Source organism: Cyprinodon variegatus, unplaced genomic scaffold (genome assembly GCF_000732505.1).
Source record: "Cyprinodon variegatus isolate N-32 unplaced genomic scaffold, C_variegatus-1.0 Scaffold28, whole genome shotgun sequence".
NCBI classification, from domain to species: Eukaryota; Metazoa; Chordata; class Actinopteri; order Cyprinodontiformes; family Cyprinodontidae; genus Cyprinodon; species Cyprinodon variegatus.
The window spans coordinates 1,048,552-1,070,913 of NW_015150481.1; the positions used below are offsets into that span (position 1 = coordinate 1,048,552).

Genomic DNA, 22,362 nt, shown 5'->3' on the forward strand with positions numbered 1-22,362 from the left:
TTAATTAATTATTCAACAAAACATTTAATTATTAAGTTGTGCTTTATAGAATTGAATAGTTTGATATCGGAATCATCCAATGGATAAATAAATGTTGCATTTACTTATTATTGGGATATTTTCATTCAAGTTACTTCATGAAATATGTTGGTCCACCAGTTATGGATCATCAATCAGTGTTTCTATTGGCTTCAAAACAAAATCTTTAAACACAATTACTTTTCAAGTATGTTAAATCCCAATGCTGCCTTTTTATTTTGCATAAATTTTCCAAAAAATATTTTAAGGTGCTGCACATACAAACTCATAGAAAAATGAAACAGAATGTGTGCCAAACCATTTCACCTAGTTAAAGAACAAAAATTCCCAATTTTTGTGTCTTTAATAAAGCACAGCTATAGTTTTAATAAAGCAGAAGAAGTTAGGAAAGGATAAACTAATGAAAGACTTAATTAAACACACATTTTCAAGAAGAAAATTATCTGTTAGTCAAGGAAAAAAGCATATTTATGTTTAGTTTATCCTTTTAAAGTTACTTATATTGACCAAAAATCATTTGATTGTCCTTCCTAAAAACATTGCATAGTATGAAACTAAATTTAAAGTTGAGATTTGTAAACAAAAAAACTTAAAACTCTTTAATAAGCCAGGGATTAATATTTCCCATTTTTAGAAAGAGCGTCATGTAGAACTGGTGGCCATATTGACTAATATGTTGGCCAAGCTCAGGACAACTTTAAGCCCTAAATCGAGCTCAGTTTACCAGTTTGCCCTAACAACATCCTTTTACAGTATTAAAAAGAGACTGTGTTAAAAAGAGGAAGGGGAAGCAGCAGAGAGGGTGCTGAAAAGAGGAGAGGAAACTGAATTCCCTTGTGTGTTAAAATACTTCCTCTCTGTTACTGACCTTATGCCGATTCATGTCTCCCAAGCTGGCATCTACGGCGTCTTCTTTCTCCTCTTCTTGCCTGTGAGCCTCACTGGACAACACGATGCAGGATAAAGACAAAAGGTCAGAGGTCAAGTTTCAGGCACCATGCATTTTTGATTTTCAATACATAAATGAGACCACAGCAAAATAGAGATCTGATCATAGAGCTGCAGCAGAATGACAGAGAGAGCTTTAGTCTGTTTGGAGGTGGACTTTGTCTATGCAAAGCATGGCCACAGAGATACTAATTCAACTAGTAACTCCTCCTACACAGAAAAACACCCATTTGACTAGCAAATAAGGCCAAAGTCATAGGGAAATTATGAAACTCTGTAAAATGCCAACTTCACTTGCTTTTGAAATTCACAAACAAGTTGACAGAAGAAAATCAATAAGATGCTGTAGAAAGATGCATGGCGATATCTTCTTCAGTGCTTTAGTGCTTCAGAGCAAATTAAATACTTAAAAAAAACAAAAACAAATAAAAAAACAGCTGCTTCTTTTTTTATTTGCTTAACAGCACCAACTAAAGCATTATTTTTTAATCTGCTAGTCTAATACTAGAAGCAACACATTCAACCAAAGGTACAGTTCCTGACTGAACAAGATGCTTTAGTGCTGCTTTAAACTTTGATAATCCTGTTACCTCTATGACACAGTAACATGCAGAGCAGATTAATACATGTACAGAAAAACAAGAAGCTCATTTTGCAATCGACTATGAAACGTGTTTTATTACTGGTTAATGGTTTCAAAATACCACAGTTTTAAAAGCCATAATGTTAATAAAACCTATCATACCTTCCTGCAGTTTAAACTCCCTTTTTCAGTAACAAGATGGAAAAAATAACCATGCAAATGTTTTTAATGAAAGAGCAGTCATGGAAGAAAAGCTAACGAAGCCACACCCTAAAAGTAAGGCTGATTTGAAACTCCAGCTGCCAGCCTGGGATTGGGATATTGGTCAGGAAGAAAGCTGCAGAAAGGCTCTCTGAGCAGATAGCCTGACTAATAAACAAGTCAACGGCTTAGAAAAAGGTTAAACTGTTTCATATATGGGTCACAGAGAGCACCTTCCACACTAAGGCTTTGTAATTGGTGCCTTTAGCTTCACTTTATTTTTGAAAATAAAACATCTCATAGGTTTTAAAGACTAAATCAATGTTATTAAAACTGTATTCAGTACAACCACATGTGGATGCAACAACTCAATACTTTGGTCAGCATCTTTAGAACAACTTGATTTATCAGCAGAGAGTGGCAAGGAGGCACTGGGACTAAGATGTTATGGAAAACTGTTGCTTTAAAAGCTTCTTCATGGCAGAGGAAGGTAACAATAATTATGAAATCTCATTAAAGCCCATGAGAAGAAGAAGAAGAAGGCACCTTCAAATGACATGTTTTAAATGGATGTATTAAAGGTATAGAGGAGGATGTTCTTTTTCTGGGTGGATCATCTTAATAAGTGGTTCTCCTAATTGCCAATCATTCTGGTGATATGTTTATGTAAGGCCGTCCTACGTGCTCGTCCCTATTTTCACTTACCTGTGGTGAGTCTGACAAATCTTCTTTTGGAAAGTAAGCTTGTATGAGCAATGCAAACAGAAACTTTTAAACAGAGCGTGCATGAGGAGAAATGGGCTCGTGCATGCTCTTGCACGCGTTTAATAGGCGTTCCCTCTCTGAAGCGGGTACAGAGTGTGCATGTGCATTTTTTTTTTTTTTTTAAAGTGGAGAGGACGGGTCTTCCTTGTGAAATCCTCTACTATAACTTTTAACACAAAGAATGTGGCGGTTCCATCCCATGTCCTCGACACATCTCTAAAAAACTCAGTGACAACCCAAGCCTTGTGAATCTCCCCCAAACCCCAAAATGGGATTAGCTTCACATTCACCTCAACACTACGGATACCAATATCCCTGTGAATCTCCTTCTGCCTTTCACCATTCATAAAGCTACTTTGAGTGTTTTTTTACTTTGCTTCTTAAGGCACAATGTACGCCGTGTTTTAAATGTTTCTTTGCTAAAACAAAGATCTTTGCTTTAGGAAAGCCTGTTAATTAGCCAACAATTGAAACCAGGTGTACTAAATGTGGGAAACATTGAAAACATGGCTTTAGGGATGAAAACCTGATCTCTGTATATTTAATAAGAACATTTTAAGAAGAAACAACAAAAGCACTTTGAGCCCCTCTAGTGGTAAAGCCACAAATAGCAAGGAAGACTAAATTTCCTCTCCATGACATCTATTCACCTCTCAGTCTTGGGAACACTCTTATCTGGTCCAGGTGAAATACTACTTGCAGAATCGATATCTGCTTCTCCAATGCTCGTGTCAATAGGCTTGATGTGATCATCCTGCTCAGTCGGTGATCTCAGTGTTTGAGGTGGACGGCTGCAGCTGAACTCTGGAACCTCACTCATCTCTTCACCTGCTGGGACAAAATTAACAAAACCGTTTCAAAATAAAACTAATGTTAAAGTTTTTTTCTCCAGAGTTATTGACAATTGCTATAATCTATTATATACTACATCATAATGGTGAAGTATCACCTTTGATCAATGTGGTTTAAGTTCGAAAGATGACATCCTCCATCAAAAAGATTATTTAACCAGATTCAAAAGAGCTTTCTCTTCTCTGAACAAATAGCATAATGACAGAGAGGAAATGACTCGTGCCTTTTGGTTGAGCTTTAAATGTTAGCAACACATATGCAGAACAGCTGCAGTCTAGCTGACATTTGAAGCAGAGGACTGAAACAGCAACAAAGAGGAGGAGAAAGTCTTACTGTTGTTTTCTGAGTGGGACACATCAGGGTGAGCGACCGCCTCTGGGTGTCTTATGCTGACAGCTTGGGAGTGGGCGTTCATTGGTGCTGCTGCCACCTTCTGAAAAACATGCATGTCGAAACAAAAATGATAAACAGTTTTAAAAAGGAATAGGAGAAGAAGATGAAACTAGCAGAACACGTTAAACACGCAGCCAACAGCTGGCAGAGAACCAGTCAGCAGGAAGAAATCTTTGTCAGATGAGAAAGTATTGCGTAAGTCAGAATCCCACTGATTGACAGGCAGCACAAAGAGTCTGCACATGAGTGATGGATTGCTTGCAGGGGCCTTAACTAGTTTTACATCACCTTCAATGCACACAGTTGACAGCATGAATTATGCAAGAACAATATATTTGACTTTTATAAACCGCTTAGGTGTGAAATCGCTTGAGCAAGTGAGAAGAAAGCAAAACATCCAAGTTCAGATACGGTCTAGCTTCAAATCATTCCCTTTTAACTCTGTATGATCTAAAGGTTTCATCATTGCCATGCTATATTAGGAATCAGACAGCTTTAGTACAAATATGGAGCCTGATGCCTGAGTGCAGAGGCAGTGAATCATGATATGTGAAGAACCATTTGGTTGGCAAATGACAGGAGAAGAAAAACGTTGCATGAATAGAACCGAGGATCATGACATGGAAAAAAAATCATTTGTGTCTGAAAATGAACATGTTTTGATGTTTCAGGTATCAATTTTAAGGTATAATTGATATATCCACAAAATATGGATCACTAATTAGATGGGGGTGGACTGATTTATTTGATTTTGGTTTTCTAAAGGAAATAAGATGCTTGGTTACAGAAACACAAGCATAAGGGCTTCTTATTAGTCACTTTTTTGATGATCTAGCCAGGAAATTCTGCCTATTTGTGAAAAAAAAACACCTTAATTTGGTCAATCATCACAAGCCAAATTATTTTAGGTGTCTTTAAACATTTCAGTTGGTTCCAAAATATGAGCAAATTGCACCTTTAACACATTAACAGGAAGTGTCACTGCATCTAACTGCAAAACCGTGCAAGTGTGACTGAAAACCTGTAAGTGGTGTGAAAACAGCTTTCGCCAGACGGGACACATTACTCATTACTGTCGAGTTTCAAACACATTTTCATAAACAAGGAATCACATTAAAAAAATAAAGTTATATCAATTCTTTTAACGGAAAACCACAAAAGTTGCTTTTAAAGATATTATAGGAAGGCTTTGCATCATAAACAAAACACTTCAGTGTTTAAAAGCTGCACACAAACTCATTACCTGCTTTACCCTCATCTACTATTAGTTACTTCTCACACCGTGTTTGCACATTTCCTTTAACTGCTAAGGATAGTTCACCTGCAAAGGTTGCGGATGGATCTCAGGGTCTGATTCTGGGCAGGCTTCAGTTTCTGTAACCATAAAAGCAACAAGAAATTGACAATTAGAAGTAAAAGGAAGCTGGAAAAAAAATCAGCTGTATTACAGAGGTCAAACTGGGCTGTTTGGTTAAATGTCAAAAGTTGCATTATGGAAGGATTGGCTCTTATCTGTTTCTCTGCCTGCCAGCCACTCATGCAGGCAAAGGCATGGGGATTACCAAGCTTACTTCACGGACTCAGACCGCTCGCACACCTGGCCTTAGAAGGAACTTTAGCCAAGCCAAGAATTTTGGCATGTGTTGATACACTCACATACACTTTGTCTCTCTCGCACAAAGTTAAGAAGATCAGAGCTACAACTACCATAGAAGGAAGGGGTCTATTTCAGGGGCCACAGAATGTGTGCATCCATATACTGTTAAGTGTGTGTGCTGCATTAGTGCTCTGAAGGTATGAGGAACCCATGACCCTATGGACCACTGAAGTATAACCTGCCATCACATGCACTACTGTGAAAGAAAAATAAGAATATGCAGGCGGGTTTATATCTTGATGCACTTAAGTCCCAAAAATGATTACAGCATGATGAGGCTCATAACAATATGAAAAAAAAAAAAAAAAAAAAAAATCAAAGGACTGGAATATTGCTGAAGAACAAATCAAAGAATGGGACCCATTATTGGTTAATTTAAAATTAATAGCAAATTGACTGAAAAGCAAAATCATGCATTTTATATCCTAATAAAGCTATAGGTTAAACTAAATTTTAGCAGCTTCCACATATTAAAGAAGTTTTCTTTATTGCATCATAAAAAAAAACAAAAAACAAAAACAAAAAAAACCATAAGAGATCTGTTTATTAAATTATTAGTTATGGATAGCAATGTGGAATACAGTACATATTAAATCTAAATTTAGCCTGATTTTTCAAAACAAAACATTTTGAACTACTCAACATACTGTAGCTCTAATCTTAGAATGCATGTATTTTGAGTCAGACTTATTTGTTTGACTTTTGATTGTCCAGTGGTCTCTCTTGATAAGTATATATTTATTTGGCTCAAACAACACAGCTTATTCTACTAGCTTTAGGTTAGGATAATCGATGATGCGAGTAAAAACAGATTGCATACCATAGAGCAGAGGCCTGTTAAGGAAACAAGCTACAGTCAGATTGTGAGGGCACTCACAATGAGGAGTGCTTAAAGAGAAAGGTTAGATACATTAGTAGACAATCAGAGAAAGCTGAATTTAATAAGATGGATTATTTACCGGTAAACGCGCTCCAGCAGATACACCTGTCAGATACCAGTGCCAAGGATCATAGACATGTATAATTTAAAACTCTAAACTTTGTCACATTCAACTTTAGTTCAACGTATGAATTAATATTCAAGGATTATAAAAGTATTCCTTGAATTTACGGCACATATTTCTACGTTAGAGTTAAAATATGGAACCAGCAAACCTGGAAAACCCTGGACTATAAAGGACAGAGAGCAACAATAGAAGAATTATTGGTTTCCACTGCTGTTTAAAGCCCTCTTTATCAAGCACCAGCACTTTTGTTTTAGTTCATGACTGATTTTAATAGATAAAGATTTTCTACAGGTATAGATTGTCTCTCCAAGACTGAGGCCACTGTCAATCTCTGCCGTCAGTGGGGTTTAGAAGAGCTTTGATATTCCATAAAAAAAAATTAAACAAATACTTGTTTATCCACTAATTTAAATTTAAGAGATGTATTGGGCCATTCAAACATGTTATTGATACCTCTGCCTACCTGAACTTCCTGCATCTGTGCTCTGCTCAGGTTGAGGGTCTCTGAGGACAGTGGAAAGAGGAGTTGATGTATCTCTCACTTCACCCTCTCCAGCTTGCTCCACCACCGTCCACCTCTCCTCCCCATCCTCCTGATCAACTCTCTCTGTTAATTTGTCTCCTTTTTCTTCCAGACTGCAGACTCCTTTCCCATCCTGCACCCAGCAGTTCCTCTCTGCTAGTTCATTTTTCAAGAAGTCCTGTAGTGCAAACTCCTCATCCCAGTCCAACTCAGGCTAAAAAAAGGATTGTACAGAAAAGAGAAAATATAAAAAAAACAGGACAGATCCCATTGATGAAAATACAGATTTTTGGAGTTAAAACTCGATGCAAACATTGCCCTTTGTTCTATTCCAGTGATCAGACCAATGCACCTCTAAATGTATAGAGAGGTTGTAAATTTGAATGCGTTACAGGGGATGAACATTATATAATATAGGGATTATATATTATAGGGATGAATCTAAAACTTTCAAGTTAAAAAAATAAAACTTAATCAAAAGCCATTACTTTTAGGAAATAGTCCCCCCCAGAAAAAGAAAGATCAGCACTGGGTTAATAGAATTATTTGAAACTAGATCTGCAATAACCTTTTCCCTGCATGTCAATCTATTAGAACAGCAGTGCTGCTGTTACAGTTGTGCATCCATAAATACAGCATTCAGAGTTGTGAAAAGTGCGTAGGTGTAAGGCCTTATTAATTTTTTGCATGCATGTGGGAGCACATGTCCACTTTACCCGCCAACTCACACTCGGCTCTTCTCTGCCAGATGCTCCAGCTGTCTGAGTACACAACAACCTGCATCATTGCTCTCTCTAAAAACAAAACAATAACTGTCCTCCTGTTAATGATTAGGTTTTGAAAATATCAAAAACTGAATTATAAACCAAACCCTCATCTGAAATGAATGTCCCTCTACATCTAGGTAACAAATTGTTGCAGGGTTCAAACCTTCATTAGCACACATATTGCATTTATAGCTGATATAGATATAAATTGAACAATAATCTCCCTTTCCCCTCCACTCAGACCTCCTCCTCCTCTGGTGCAGGTGTTTGGCATGAGGCCTCTCTGCTGTCTTGAGATATCTTTAGCTGCTCCAGTTCCTCAGATAGCTGTCGTTTCTGGTTCTCCTGTTCCTGCACCCTGTGACAAAAAAAAAAAAAAAAAAAAAAAATCCTCTCATTTTTTTAAAATCACAATACAGGTGTGTTGAATTCACAAAGCAGGTATAACCATCATATGTACATAAACATACGGTACCCAATCCGCAGGCCCATGCAGTGTCCCATTCCGTTGCCCAGGGTGACCAGCGCCAGTTCTTCCACTGGCAGAGTTTTTTTTTTATATTGCAGTTTACAGACTTTATTATCCTTAAACCATAACTGTCTGAGAAGCTAATTCAGTCGAACAATAAATCCTACCTGGACAGGCTATCCACTCTCCCTCTCTGCTCTGATATCACTCTGGCCTTGCCCTTTTATACATCTGAAGGGGATGGCCGTCTCCATAAATACACCGTCAAAGAGACATGCTTGCAGGACAAGGCAAAACTCTCTCTCTTTTTCTTACACACAAAGTCAGAGTAAAAGCCAGGAATGGCTCGAACCTATTGAAGCAAGCCTTATGGGGCTGCCTCAGGATAATTAAGCTGATCAACCAGCCAAGACAAAGAAGCAAAAAAAAAAAAAAAAACTTTTCTCAATCATTTTTGCTGAATCTTTTTTTCCCCAAAAACAGATGAAAAACTCTACCATGATTTAATGGTATTTTTTATCCAGTAGGTCAGTTCTTAAATAGGGTTCCTGCAAACATGGTGTATGAACAGAGGTTCACATAGACAAGAGATGCACTGACAGAAGACCAGTCAGGAAGATTGACTAAAGGACGACTAAATCAAGGGTCGAACAGACAGGAGGAGGGCAGCTGGAAGAATAGATGGAAAGACTAAATGTATGGACAGAAATGAAGGAAGAGATGGATGGATAAACAGAAAGGAGGACCATAAAACAACAGGATGCTAATGGACAGCCAGATGTTTTGTCAGAAATAAGAACACATGAAGAGTTGGACAAGAACACGAATGCAAGGATTTTTTCCTCCTTCAATTCAAACAAACATTACTTTCAGGTAAGCTCCTGGAGACAATTATAGGCTTGGTCAGATTTCAAAGATTAATTCACGCAGAGTTGATAAAATTTTAATTGTTTACTTTAATTTATGTTACTAATAGTTAATGACCCAAAATACTCCATCAGTTTTTAGTGCCATTTACAAAAAAGTTGAAAATCCAAGCTCCGCCTACAAGAAATAGATTCAACCAATTAGATCTTTTGCTTGTTGTAAAGCCTCCTTTTTTCCCACCAAAAGCTGACCTCCTATTCAATCTCCCACATTCTCTTCCAAAACATCATCAAATTCGCCTTACATTCAGAAGCAAAGAGTCAGTGCAGACTAGAATGCACTTACCTGACCGAAAGATGGAGAATATCAGTGCGGGATCGTCTCATGTTACCGGCCATTTTGATCAGCTCCTTTTCTAATGAGTCTGTGTACTGGGCCAGCTGGTCCAAGCCGACGGCCCAGTCTGCCCTCCTGGCATCTAGCTCAGCCTGCACCGTCTACGGGCATCAAACGCAGAGGGTCAGTCCTCTGACATGGGTGGAATGCTACAGTCTGATTATGTCCATTTCGCCATCATACTGAAATACCATAACATGCAGGAAACTTGTACAGCTTTCAGCTCAGGTACACTGATGCTTTCTGTCTGATTGGGCATGGTTTTAACTGTTTGACGGCACAAGGCTAATAAATGCCGTGTGGCAACAACACAGAAGGAGATAAAAAAAAAAAAAAAACAGCAAGGAGGAGGGGAGTGGGTAGTTATCATGGTACAACACTGACTGAACAGCGCTGCTTGGATGGGGCTTGTTACACAGTTATATAAGTGCGATCTCTAGAGAGGAGAAATGCTGTGTGGGAAGGAGAGAGCAGATACAGCGATAACGAACAGCATGATGCGAGGGAGAGGAAGGCTAGAAACACAGAACTTTATGATTCATATTTGGTATTAAAATAGCCTGCTGCAGACTTTAAGGCAAAACAGGAAGATTTCTGCAAAAGTATTTCCATCTAAACTTTCACCGTTTAGCTGCATATAAAGTTTTCTTATTTAGTGTTCTGGTAGCAAGACTGAGAAAGTAGATAACTGGTGAATAAATATGGTGTTTAAAACTTTAATGTGTCTATTTCTGTGCACATTTCTGTAAGCTCTTTTTGTAGGATAAAAACACAGGATTATGAAGTTGTTTCTTTTAAAGGCTTAATATGGTGTTTTGTTTCCCCTTTACTTAGATTCAATCGTCAAATGATGTAGCCAAAGATTCAAACGGGTTATTGTCTACTATTCAGAAATGTTAAAACTGGACTATATTTACTATCCCTTAATGGAAAAAGTCAGCTGTTTTTTTCAATATGAAGTAAATTTGATGAAGCGTTTTGGTGCTGGAAAGAAAACACAGTGATTGCTTAGTCTAGGAACATATGCTTTGTGGTTTTGGCAACCTCATTAGCATCTGTTCAACATTTCCTAGATCTCATTAAGACTCGACCCCAGCAGCTGCCATTCCTGCATTTATTGCTTTCAGTGTCTGAAAGTAAACAGCCAAGTTCAGAACATCAAAGCAACATCAGAAATATCTTTAATGGTTTTTTAATTGAAGATTGAATTAATCTGATTACGCAAACAATACAGCGCCACACTACGGTATAAAGGTGGAACTGGAATGTTTAGATTTTAAGGCAACTGAAGAAGATCTGACCTGAAGGCCAGCATGGGTCCCATCATCTAGCTGCTTTCCGTTCTCCAACATGTTTTGAACTGCCGACAAGACGGAGCTGGTTTCGTCTTTGAAATCTCTCTTCTAGAAAACGATACAGAGGCAATATTAAAAACAAATATTTTCAAGATAGAAAAATAGGTGTAATGACGTTACAATCCTAAAGATAATATTTCCAAGCACTGATTCTAGATGGCAGTCAGGTGGTTCCTCATCTGCTTCTTGTAAATGTATTTATTCAATATTTAACAGACTGTAGAGGAGTGCTTTCAGATGTAATCATACTTGTTTACCAGCTTGTTGAGGAGACTTTTAAACTCGAGAGCCACGTGTTCAGTGTTCGGTCCCTGCAGCAGCAGCAGCACCTCTCTGTCCAGAGTCTCATCCAGCTGTGAGGTCATTGTGGTTGACAGATAGTCAGCTGCATGAGGAGCCTGGAAGAAATGGCAATATTCTTAGATCAATTTGCTGCATAAAAGTTTGGCTCTGCTATATTTTCACCAAACAAAGTATTGACATATGCAAACAAAGATTGATTCAAATCTCAAGTTAAATCATTTTAAATTGTAATTCATCAGAACGACAAATTGGATGGAATAAATTAAATGCAATTAAGAGTAAATGTGGTCTGAAATAACATCTGCTGTAAACTAACTATGGACAGAAGCTAAGAATTCGATTAATGACCTATAGACTATATTCTTCCATCTATAGAAACTAGACCCATAAGGCATCATATTAGGACTAGGTTTGATAAAAGACTGATTATCTATTCATCATACTGCCAACACACTACAGGGCAAGCAGTCATAATACTAAGCCTTATTGATGGATCTATGCTATAATCCAACTTCTTAAAGAAAGAGTAATAAATAAGTTGGTGGTGTTTTCAGGGATCAACAACACAAATGTTCAGGAAAGTTTAGTTTTAGAGAAATAAGCGTCGATCTTTTTCACATTTTCATAAATGTAAATTATGAGTGTTTTATATCATGTTACATATGTGGATCACTATTGTGGGGCATCTTTATAAACTGCAGAGAAAACAGCAGATAATACAAAAAAATGATAATAATAAATCTGTGGAGAGACTACAGCTCAGCAGAAATGGAGATGAAAAAGCAAGAAAGGAAGATTTACTGGAAGATCTCCACAATTTTAGAAGGAAAAAATATGTAAGGTGTCGACAATATGTTTTTTAGGCAAACATTGAGAAATATGCATTTCCAAATCATAAAGTCTCCATATAAAACATCACAATGAATTAAGTCAGAAATATGAAACTGAAGCCTGATTTCTGCTTGATATAACAAAAAATAAAGAGCAACAGGTTGAATTACAAAAAGTTTTTAAATTCTTTCTTAATGGTTACTTAAAAGGAACATGATTATTAGGGCTGTCCCAATCGGTTAATAATAATCGGAAATTGGTCCAAAATTAGCCAAAAAACTACCATTGGATGATATCGGCATCTAAAATCTCCAAAAATGGCGCTCTGATGGTAACCCTTTGCTTCTGTTTAAAGTTTCTGTAACCTATTGGTTAATAATACACAGGTAAGTTGTTCTCACACCTATCATTGTTGACTGCCATTCTCTGTTTATTAATATCACTTGATCAAGCCTTTCCTAACATTCTATTCTACAAAATAATGAATAAAAGCATGCACGATTCATGCCAATATCGAGTCAATATCAGCATTGGTCAATTCTCAAAGCTGCAATATTGGCATCATTTCGGAAATCAAAAGTTGTTTCGGGCCAACAATAATGATTACATCCCAGCTGTAAGTATGACGTAAATGAAACTGATGTTTATCTCCTGTAAAGGATGTTGTTAAGGGTTAAATAAAGCATGAAATAATCAGAACTAGGAAAGAGGGAGTGAGAGTGTGTGTGGAGGGGTGCTGACCTCCAGTGGTGACTGTGCCAGAGCCAGTTCCGTTTGCAGTGATCCTAGGCTGCTCTGGTTTAATCTGTAAGCCACTGACAAAGCCATACTGGCCCTGTGAGACAAAAAACATAATTGACATAGGGCAGTGAAACAAAACATTTCTATTTTCTTTTTAAGATCTGCAGTTTTATTAGTGGTTCCTAGAATTTCTAAAAGTAGAATGGAAGGCAGATCTTTTAGTTATCAGGCTCCTCTCCTGTGGAACCAACTACCAGTTTTAGTCTGTGAGGCAGACACCCTGTCTACTTTTAAGGGTAGGTTTAAAACTTTCCTTTTTGATAAAGCTTATAGTTAGAGTGGCTCATGTTATCCTGAGCCATCTCCATAGTTATGCTGCTATAGGCTTAGACTGCTGGAGGACAATTGGTACCCCTTTTTCATCATTCCATCTCTATTCTACCACTCTGTACAATTTGTTAGTTCAATCTCTAACATTATGCTCTCTGCTTTTTTTTTTATAGTAGCTTTATCTGGCCTGTTCCTGTTTTCAGTGTAGTTGTTTCTCTTACTGTGACTGGCTGGATGTTCTCTTTTTCATCCTCTGTCATGGGAGCTGACTCGGGGCTCATCTGCCTGGCTGTGCATCTTTTACAGTTGCCTCTCTGTTTCTTTTTGTATCTCTGCTTCTGTTTCCTTGAACCCCAGTCGGCCTCAGCAGATGGCCGCTCACAATGAGCCTAGTTATGCTGGAGCTTTCTTCCTGTTAAAAGGCAGTTTTTCCTCACCACTGTCACTACAGCATGCTTAATGTGAGCGATTGCCTTCAAGACAATGAGTCAATGCAAACAACTGGTTTTTCTTATATAGAAAACTTTGAATCAATTTGACTGTATTATGTGGTTGAATTGTAAAGTGCCTTGAGATGACATGTGTTGTGATTTGGCGCTATATAAATAAACTGAATTGAAAGAAAAGTGCCAGAAAAGAATTTTTTTTTCTGAAAATAATTACCCAGCAAGGTCTGGAAGAATCATCTGCATCTGGCTCTCCAGCCTGTTTTTATCTTTTCTCAGACACTGGTCCAAAAAAAAAAAAAAAAAAAAAAAAAAGATATATAATTACCATGACTCATTGAATAAGTTATTTGCAAGCATCTGTGGCTACAAGAAATGTTTAAAATCACAAGCAGCAGCTGTTTTCTTTCACCAACTAGTGTATTTATACCAACAAATTGCTACAGATGAATCCTTTACTGGATGCAAGTCATATTTTAAAAGCAACAGTAGTACAATGTTTAACATCAGCAATTAAAATCTAACTTTATTCAACAAATGCTCTAAAAGCATGATTCTGGGTGAATTTCATCACTTCAGACTGACATAGTAAATTAGTGATGGATTTCAACTTGAAAATCATCTCCTTATTTTGACTTGATAGAAAAAGTTTAAAAAGGGAGAAAAAAAAGTTTCTACATATTTATATATAAACCATAAAGTGATAGAAGTGACCCCACTGACCTCTGTGATGGCAGAGTATTCCTCTACCGTTGCCTTCAGCTCATCCAGCTGTTTGCTCTTCTGTAGGAAGCAAAAGGTACACAGGCTGAAATGCACATACTGCTATTGGTTATTTTATTAGGATTATATTAGGTAAACAAAAAAAAATGCTGTAGAGGAAGGGAAAATTATAGGTACTTATTTTTGTAATTCTTTTAAAAACAAAAGCTTAAAAATTGAGGATTAAAGATTCTTTTTATTTTCAAATGTAGAATCATATGGGACCTTTAATGTACAAGTACACCACATTGATGCTTGGGTAGAAATTCAACACAATTTGAAAGATATCAATACTTATTATTTTGCAACAGATTTTTACTGTAAAAAATAAAGCATGACGGCATAAACCATAGTCCTCTCACCTCCACTATAACCGACTCCTTTTCTCCGATGACAGAATCAAAGGAATGAATTTGCACCTTGAATAATGGAAAATAAAAAAAAAACAAAGACAATTTTAATATGTAAAAATGAAAGTTGAAAGTTTATGCTAATTGTGACAAACATAAAATAGGGTTGAATGATCTGAATAGATGGTGGTGAATAAGGCATGCAGCAAACAAAGACAGATATTGGACAGAGAGCAAATACCTGAAGGTCAGTGTTAATGTCACACAGCTCCCTTATTTTCTTCTGAAGCTCATCATTCTCCATGGTGATCTTAAAGTTCTACAAATCCATTGGGGGGGGCGTTTTAACACATATTTATATCCATTCATATTTGTATTTGCAATAATCATGCCTTTTAAGGTGATGTTATACATTAAATAAATAGACAAAGGTGTAATGAGTACCTCATCCTGAAGAGATGCAATCTTGGTAATCAGGCTCTGATTTTCTCTCTCCTGGGAAAAAAAATAAAAATAAAAAATATTGGATTACTACACCATGCTCAGGCATTTCAAAGTTATGTCAATCTAAATATTTGGGAGTTTCAAGTTTGATTAATTTAAATCTTGCCATAATATTTATAAAATGCAATTTAGAAGAGATAGTGATGTACCAACAAACTATCCTATCAAATATCACTTCAAGTCACATGACCCATGACTAACCATATGTTTGCTGTGCGCGGAGGCACGGGCTCTGCCTTCTTCTGTACAGCTCAGCGTTGCCTTCATCTCCTCCACCTCTTCTTTTAGCATCTTTTCTTTCTGTGCAAGCTGTTGGTTACTGTCGATACAGGGTGGAGTCAGTGAACTCTGCCTCAAGATGCCACTAGAGCAGCATTTGAGGATAACGTTAAAAAGAACCTTACACCCTGGCTTGATTGCGTAGATCCTCATTTTCTTCTGCCAGTTTCTGGTTGCCCTCCTCCATGCTCTCCACCACCTGCTTCAGCTTTCGAACCTCTTCCTGAAGCTTTTGGTTGCTCATCTGGAGATCAGCAACACAATAGACCAACTCTGATGTTTCACTGAGATGGAAAAAAAACATGTTAATACATAATATAACTTTTTATCCTTCATTAAATTGGACATGTAGAAAAATACTAAAAGGTCAAAGGATGGTACTTTAATGGTACTTAGACTTACAATTCCATTCTAGACGCCTCTCCACCAAAAGCCTCTAAGCTGCCTGATGTCATATTTAACAACATGGATCTTCTGGCTGTAAAGAAAACACATTTTAACCCAATGGGTCCTCTAAGTCTTTACCAGATGATGTTTGTCCATATCAGGTGAACAGCTATTGAATATTTACCAGAGGCACCATCTTTGAATTTAATTAGGTCTTCCTGGCTGTTGTTCTCTGCTGTACCTTCTCTGCAATACACACAGACATCATATTGCAAAAATGTAAGCAGTTTCAAGCATGCCAAAATGAACTGCAATTAGGAGTTTAAGTATATGTGAAATACTTTGGCTAAATAATCTAATCTGCAAAACCACATAAACAATAAGGTCAATAATCGAAGTCATCCACGGCCACGAGAAACACAGTTTAACACAATTTCACATATTTTACATATCGAAGTGTATATATATATATATATATATATATATATAAAAGGAAAGGAAAGAAACAACCAGATGCTGTCAATCAAACTGTTATCATTAGCAATTGTGATCATTTTTGATTTTTTTCTTAATGGATTTCGATCGAGGAAACATTTATGAATAAGGGAGGGGTTTGATGCCACTATTTCATGGTAATGAATTAATAATTATTAATTAACAATTTCAAAATAAGAACAAGCAATGCATTAAGGAATTTCCAGGAAAAAAGAGAAATAAATAAATACAGCAGCATTAAATTCCATTTATAAAGCTGCATCTGAACGACATCAAGGTTTCCAAAGGTTATGCAGATGGAAGCAAAGTATCCAAGTTTAGGGATTCTGCACGGCCCTTTTTTTTTTGCAGGAAGATAATCTGGGAACATTGTAGTATTGAGTCAGTTACAAACTATCCCTGTCGGAGAGAATAATAAACACTAGAGAAATATGGCTGGAAAAGAAACAATCAAGGTGTTGAAAATAGAACCTTTCCAACAATCACATGGATACAGACAACTTAAAACCCAATATTTGCCAGTACCTGCTATTGCGGCAGTCATCGATCCACTCCCTCATCACAGCGTGGTAGGTATCCAGATCTATGGACACGTCTTTCTGTTCAGGGTCCAGCATGTTGCAAAGCTCCTCCAGACCACTGTCTTCTGAGCTTCGACTGGTTGTGTGACGCAGGTAGTCCACGATATGAGACACATACACTTTACCTAAAAGCATCAGCATATTTAGGGAAGAGCAATCTTAGACTAGTGTTTCTCCACCTTAGTCCCCATGCACACTGCCCTGCATGTTTTAGATTTTTCTCTGCTTCAACACACTCAGGTCTAATGATTGCAGTTCAGCAAAGGCTGTTAATCTGATATCACGTGTGAGAAAGCTGGGAAACACATCTGTAACATTTCAGTCTCTTACAGCTAATTATCATCTCTGATCTTTTCATTTTCACAGCATTGACATTGTTCCTGCCCATATACATTCCATTCCTTTAAAGACAGAAAAAAAACCCAGCTGCCGGAAGACTTGAAATGGACAAAAGTAATAATAAATAAAAAATAGAAATCATTGCATTGATTTTAAATATCTATAAAAAAACATATTTACATATATTGATAAACAAAATAGGTAAACAAAAATGATGGAGCTCTTGAACCAAACTGCTGTTGAGCAACACATTTAGGCAATCACTGAAATCAATTGTTTTTTTTAATGTTCAGGAAATGATCAGTCAGACTTCTGCACCTGTCAACAGGTTTGCTGGTTCCCTGTTCATGAGCAAGGCACTTTAATTTGTCAGGGACAGTTTTTTTTTATAGATTTATTAACAAGAATCAAAAATATATGCTTTATTTTACTAAATTATTTAGTCATTTGTATTTACTTTTACATCTATCACAGTTTTATGTTATTTGAATTAGTGTCGTGAATTGATCACTTTCGTTAATGGGATGGTATGTAAACTTACAAGCACAACTGTATGCTTTGGTACCCAGTATTGTTACAGATGAAAGAAAAAAACAGCTATCATAGAGGTAACAAACATTATTTTGATGCTGGTGTATAAGGGATTCCTCAGGCTAGGCCTTTTCTTTCCTAAAAGAAATATCGACATCACATGAACAACTTTCATGACAGTTACAGGTTAAGGATTATACACCTCTAAATATTTAGGAGGTAAAAATTCCGCCTGGGTTTACTCCCTGGCTAAAATTACAGACAGATCACCTGCATTAATTTGGATTTTAAATCTATACAATTATAAAACTTCATGTTAAAGACAACTTTTAGAATTAATAGTTAAGAGGGAATAAATCAAACCTTACTTATGCATCAACTTGATGGCAAAAACTTTTAAAAAGTTATAATTGATTATTTCTCCTGTTGATGAGACGATGAAATTAATGAAATTCGACTTTTTTTTTTAAAGGCAGCCATTGGTTAGTAAATGAGGTCATGAAAAATCACATCTTTTTAAAACATATTAAAAGACAAAACATGGTAATGGATTTATTATTATTTCAAGTTGGAGACATGAACTTCAATGTATAATACTGATAAACTATGAATAGAACTATTTTAATTTTTGCTGATCAGAGCTATTTCTCAGTGTTAAGGAAGAAACAGCACAATGTACCCAGCTTTAAGGTTCAGGGATAGTTTTCTGTGTACCTTGAAGGTAGGTACTGTTGCATTGGTCTCTCCTTTCTCCTCTTACATAAGTCTTTTTTTCTCACTGAATAATTTCTTTTTCTTTCTACCATTCACTAGAAAATTGTTAAACATAAAAATCCCACTAAATCAATGATTTCTGAAACACTAATCAGCTAGTGTGACACTTATATCAGACACTGAAGAAAGGCTGTATGCAAACATAGTAGGCCTAGTGCAGCACTGAGAGGAATTACCTACAGATAACTTTAATCTAATAGTATTCTGGTTGTGCCGGGCGAAACATGACTTAGCAAAGATGTACTGTATGAGTGTATATTTGGGAGCATGAGTGGGCGTACCTCTGCGCTGGGTGTCACAAGCATGAAATATGGTATCGAGCAGATTCTCTTCACAGATGAGGCTGATTTCTGCCATATTTCTTTTGTTCTCCGAGTTAACCGACGAACCTGAGGAAGCTTGGATACAACACATAGCAGAGAGAGTGTGCTGAATTATGCAGAAAGCACATGATTTTCCTTCAGGCACAGTAAAAACCAGCAGCATCGGAGCCAAACATAAACTGTTGAAATGGAATGAAACTGTTGATAAAGAAACTATTTGTTTAATTAAATGAATAGGTTCTAATAGTTGCTTCTGAATTTGACAAAAAAAAGGAAAAAAAAAAGAAACATTTATTTCTAAATACAAACTGCAAGCAGATCCTTTAAAGACAGTTTGAGCGGCCCAGAAATCTTAGCTAAATTAAATGCTGGAGCTTGCTTCATTTTTTTTAAAGTAAAAAAAAAAAATCAGATTAAAAATACTTCAAGCAGATTTACACATCGTAGGTCTCCATCTCAAATTTATAAAAGAAAAAATAATAATAAAAAAAAAATAGTCCCGCAAGTTTAATAATTTACAGCAACAGGTGAAAAGCTACAGTTTTCAAACCCGGCCCCTAATCGTCGCCTTGTTTTTATATTTATTTACATGCACAGCAGTTATCACTCAATGAAAATAATCTAACTTCAATTTGGTGACACAGAAGAAAGAAAATGGGAGGCAGAAATTGTTCCTTTCCTTCGTTAATGTATATTTTAGATTTCTTGTAGTCAAAAAAAAAGGTTATTTTTGTTGTTAAAGTCATTTTTGCATAAGTCAATAGTTCGTCTGAACCTTAAGACTACAACAGTCTTAGTCAAATGTCCACAATTTGTGGACATTTGACTAAAATACCTTTTTAGGAGAGGTTTGTATACCCAAGTATCACTAGATGCTGACCTCTTCCGTTGTCCGTCATCTCTGATCTCCTACATACTTTGTTCTTATAGGTCAGCTGATGAGTCAGTACCTAGAATGAGGCAAACGCTCAGAGGGGACTGGGTCTTCTCCATAGCCGGTCCACTTTGACCATTTTTATGTCGAATTTAAAGTCTCATCTTTTCTCTTAGGTGTTTAATATACTTGCTGCTGTTTGATTTTATGCTTTTTCTTATTTTCTATAGTGTTTTTACTTTTTTTCCCTTCAAATTATTCCAATTAATTTGTAGTGCATGTAATATTTTTGAGCTTTTGTGCAGCACTTTGGCTCTGTTGGTTTTTTAAGTGCTATATGAATAAAGTGCGATTGGATTGGTTACGTCGAGTGGGGCATAAAAAGCATTTACAAATCATTATCTTGATAGCTGAGTCACTATAACTTTATTCCAGTATAAACATGCAGTTAAATTCATCTAATCATCTGAAAATATTTCCTGAAAGGAATAAAAATTGTTGCTCTGTTGCCTCTAAGATAGGGTTGTCATGATACTAAACTTTTCAACTCGATACCGATACTAAGGAAAATATTCGATACTCGATACCATTTTTGATACAACAAGGATAAAAACAAAGACTCCAAAACTCTACAGAAATATTTTCATTAATAAATAAAATACAATAAATAAATACAATAAACAATAAGAACAATATTTTGAGGTTGTATGCTGTGCACAATATTAAGCAAGCTTGATAAAAAACTTATAAAATTAAAATTAAGTGTTCTCCGCAGCTGCACCTCTTACAAAAAAAAGTCTGAAACTGAAAAGTGCACAGAATTATTCAATCACACAGTTTTCAGAAAGTGCATTGTCCTCTATTCTGCACTTTAGATGAATGACTGCTTAGGTGCCACTGGTGGTGGCACTGTATCGATACTTTTAAAAACGAGTATCGTATCCGGATACAATGTTTCAGTATCGATACTTTTTTGAGCATTGATACTTTTGACAACCCTACTCTAAGAAGAACCTTTCTAGTTTGACATTTGGTTGTTCAGCTTTGTTCCGAACATTCCAGTTTTATGAAAAGTTCAAGTAAAGTTGAATTCTTTGTGTGACAGTATATTTTTTCTTTAACGCAAACACATTTTTGAAAGGTTCAACAGACACTGTGGAAAATAAAAATATTGAACCATGAAAATAAATTAAAAACCTAAAATAAAAATGAGCACAATTCTAAAACAACCCTACCTCCTTCTCCCATGGAAAGTCTTTTCACGACCAGGGCAGGGTAGGCCAGCTCACAATCAGCAGAGTTGGTTCTATCTGCAGAGCAGAAGTTGACGTTGTAGGAGAGCGTGCTGTTACCCGGGGTGAAGGTACGGGATTGAGGAGGACTCGCTCTCTGACTGCTGCACTCTGACTGTGTGGAGTTTGGTCCGCGTGTGAATGTAAAATAAGGGGAGTCCCTAGAATGACCCGTAGGTGTTGAACAATACCTCTGCCATGCCTTAAATTGTTTAACATCACTCCCATCAGCACCTCGTCTTTCTCCTAGAGTGCTTGTGATTGTGTAGGTGACATTAGCTGGGGTTGAACGATTGCAGTCAGGAGTAGTGAGCGGGTGGTAGGAACCAAGGCCACTGCTGTGGGAAGCTGCAGAGCTCGGCATCCCCATCGCTTTCAGCTTTTCCTCCTCGTCTCTGACGAAGGCTCCTTTTTTAAGGATGGCTTCCAGGTTGTGCCTGAGTCCGGACTGAGGGCTGTCGTAACTGCTGGAAGAGAGTTTGGGAATCTGGAAAGGCGAATTGGGCTCTCGGTCACCACGCCACTGAATGGTTTGCAGCTTGCGGCAAATGCTGTCCACAGGGTTGTGTCGACGTGAGGGCTGTGGTGTGCAACAGTCCATTCTGCTCATGTTCCAGTGGTAGCGTTGACTTCCTTACTGGAGGAGAGAGTGAGGTCTGACAGGATGGAAAAAGAAAATATCTATTTTTTAAATGCATAACCATCAGGGTAAGCAGCTGCTTACTAGATAATATGCACACAATGCTTTGCAAAAATATTTATATGCCTTAAACTTCTACATTCAGTTAATATAACCACATTTTACCTCAGAAGTTAGAGCGGTAGGCATGGGATTGTTTGTGAATGATCAAAAAAACAGCACAGGAAAAAAATGCAGTGGATGAAAAAATGTCAGAAGACTGAAAAAAAATCCTTTTTTGAGTTGAACAATAATTGTGTAAAAATCAGAAATTAGGTAAGTTTAAACATTGGGTCGATGGTTCAGAAAAACAGGGTAGTAGCGATATTGCATTTTATCAAATGAGTTGCCAGTACTTATAACTATGAGTTATTTATTTCAAAAGGTGGAAAAATCTTTCATGTTTTTTGCTGTGAAATGCAGGAAAAACAACTTTTGGAGTTGGCCTTTGAGTCAGAGACTCAATTTTCTTTTAATGTTAGCTTCTAACAATATAAATTCAATTCAGCACTCGCTCTGTACAATTACAATATAGACTTCAAAGTTGACCTATACTTAAGTTACCAGTGGTGAGAAACTGGAATCATCATAAAGTGGCCTAGTGGTTAGCTAGCTCAGCATTTGCAACTTGAAGCAACGGTAAAGGTTTTAATGTTCAAAACTCATACTGAATTTTCCCCTAAAACAAGATGGTTAGGTAAAAATGTAAATGATAAATA

The 22,362-nt window shown here is 36.8% G+C and overlaps 1 protein-coding gene across 1 annotated transcript in view; it reads right to left on the bottom strand.

Moving 5' to 3' along the window:
• The window catches only part of LOC107099178 (lymphoid-restricted membrane protein-like), a 33,704-nt gene extending 12,094 nt beyond the window's left edge, over nt 1-21,610 (bottom strand). Inside the window, exons 1-22 of the mRNA XM_015397202.1 lie at nt 20,908-21,610; nt 18,757-18,873; nt 16,776-16,956; nt 15,940-16,001; nt 15,771-15,846; nt 15,494-15,652; nt 15,291-15,408; nt 15,030-15,080; nt 14,827-14,904; nt 14,598-14,654; nt 14,197-14,256; nt 13,691-13,755; nt 12,698-12,791; nt 11,080-11,220; nt 10,769-10,870; nt 9,417-9,568; nt 7,979-8,093; nt 6,909-7,182; nt 5,103-5,155; nt 3,722-3,821; nt 3,187-3,367; nt 908-980 (exon numbers count right to left, since the gene is read on the bottom strand). Of these exons, the coding sequence (XP_015252688.1) occupies nt 908-980; nt 3,187-3,367; nt 3,722-3,821; nt 5,103-5,155; nt 6,909-7,182; nt 7,979-8,093; nt 9,417-9,568; nt 10,769-10,870; nt 11,080-11,220; nt 12,698-12,791; nt 13,691-13,755; nt 14,197-14,256; nt 14,598-14,654; nt 14,827-14,904; nt 15,030-15,080; nt 15,291-15,408; nt 15,494-15,652; nt 15,771-15,846; nt 15,940-16,001; nt 16,776-16,956; nt 18,757-18,873; nt 20,908-21,574 (2,976 nt within the window). The 5' untranslated portion in view covers nt 21,575-21,610. The remainder of the gene's footprint in view (nt 1-907; nt 981-3,186; nt 3,368-3,721; nt 3,822-5,102; nt 5,156-6,908; nt 7,183-7,978; nt 8,094-9,416; nt 9,569-10,768; nt 10,871-11,079; nt 11,221-12,697; nt 12,792-13,690; nt 13,756-14,196; nt 14,257-14,597; nt 14,655-14,826; nt 14,905-15,029; nt 15,081-15,290; nt 15,409-15,493; nt 15,653-15,770; nt 15,847-15,939; nt 16,002-16,775; nt 16,957-18,756; nt 18,874-20,907) is intronic.
• Between the last annotated feature and the right edge of the window lie 752 nt (nt 21,611-22,362).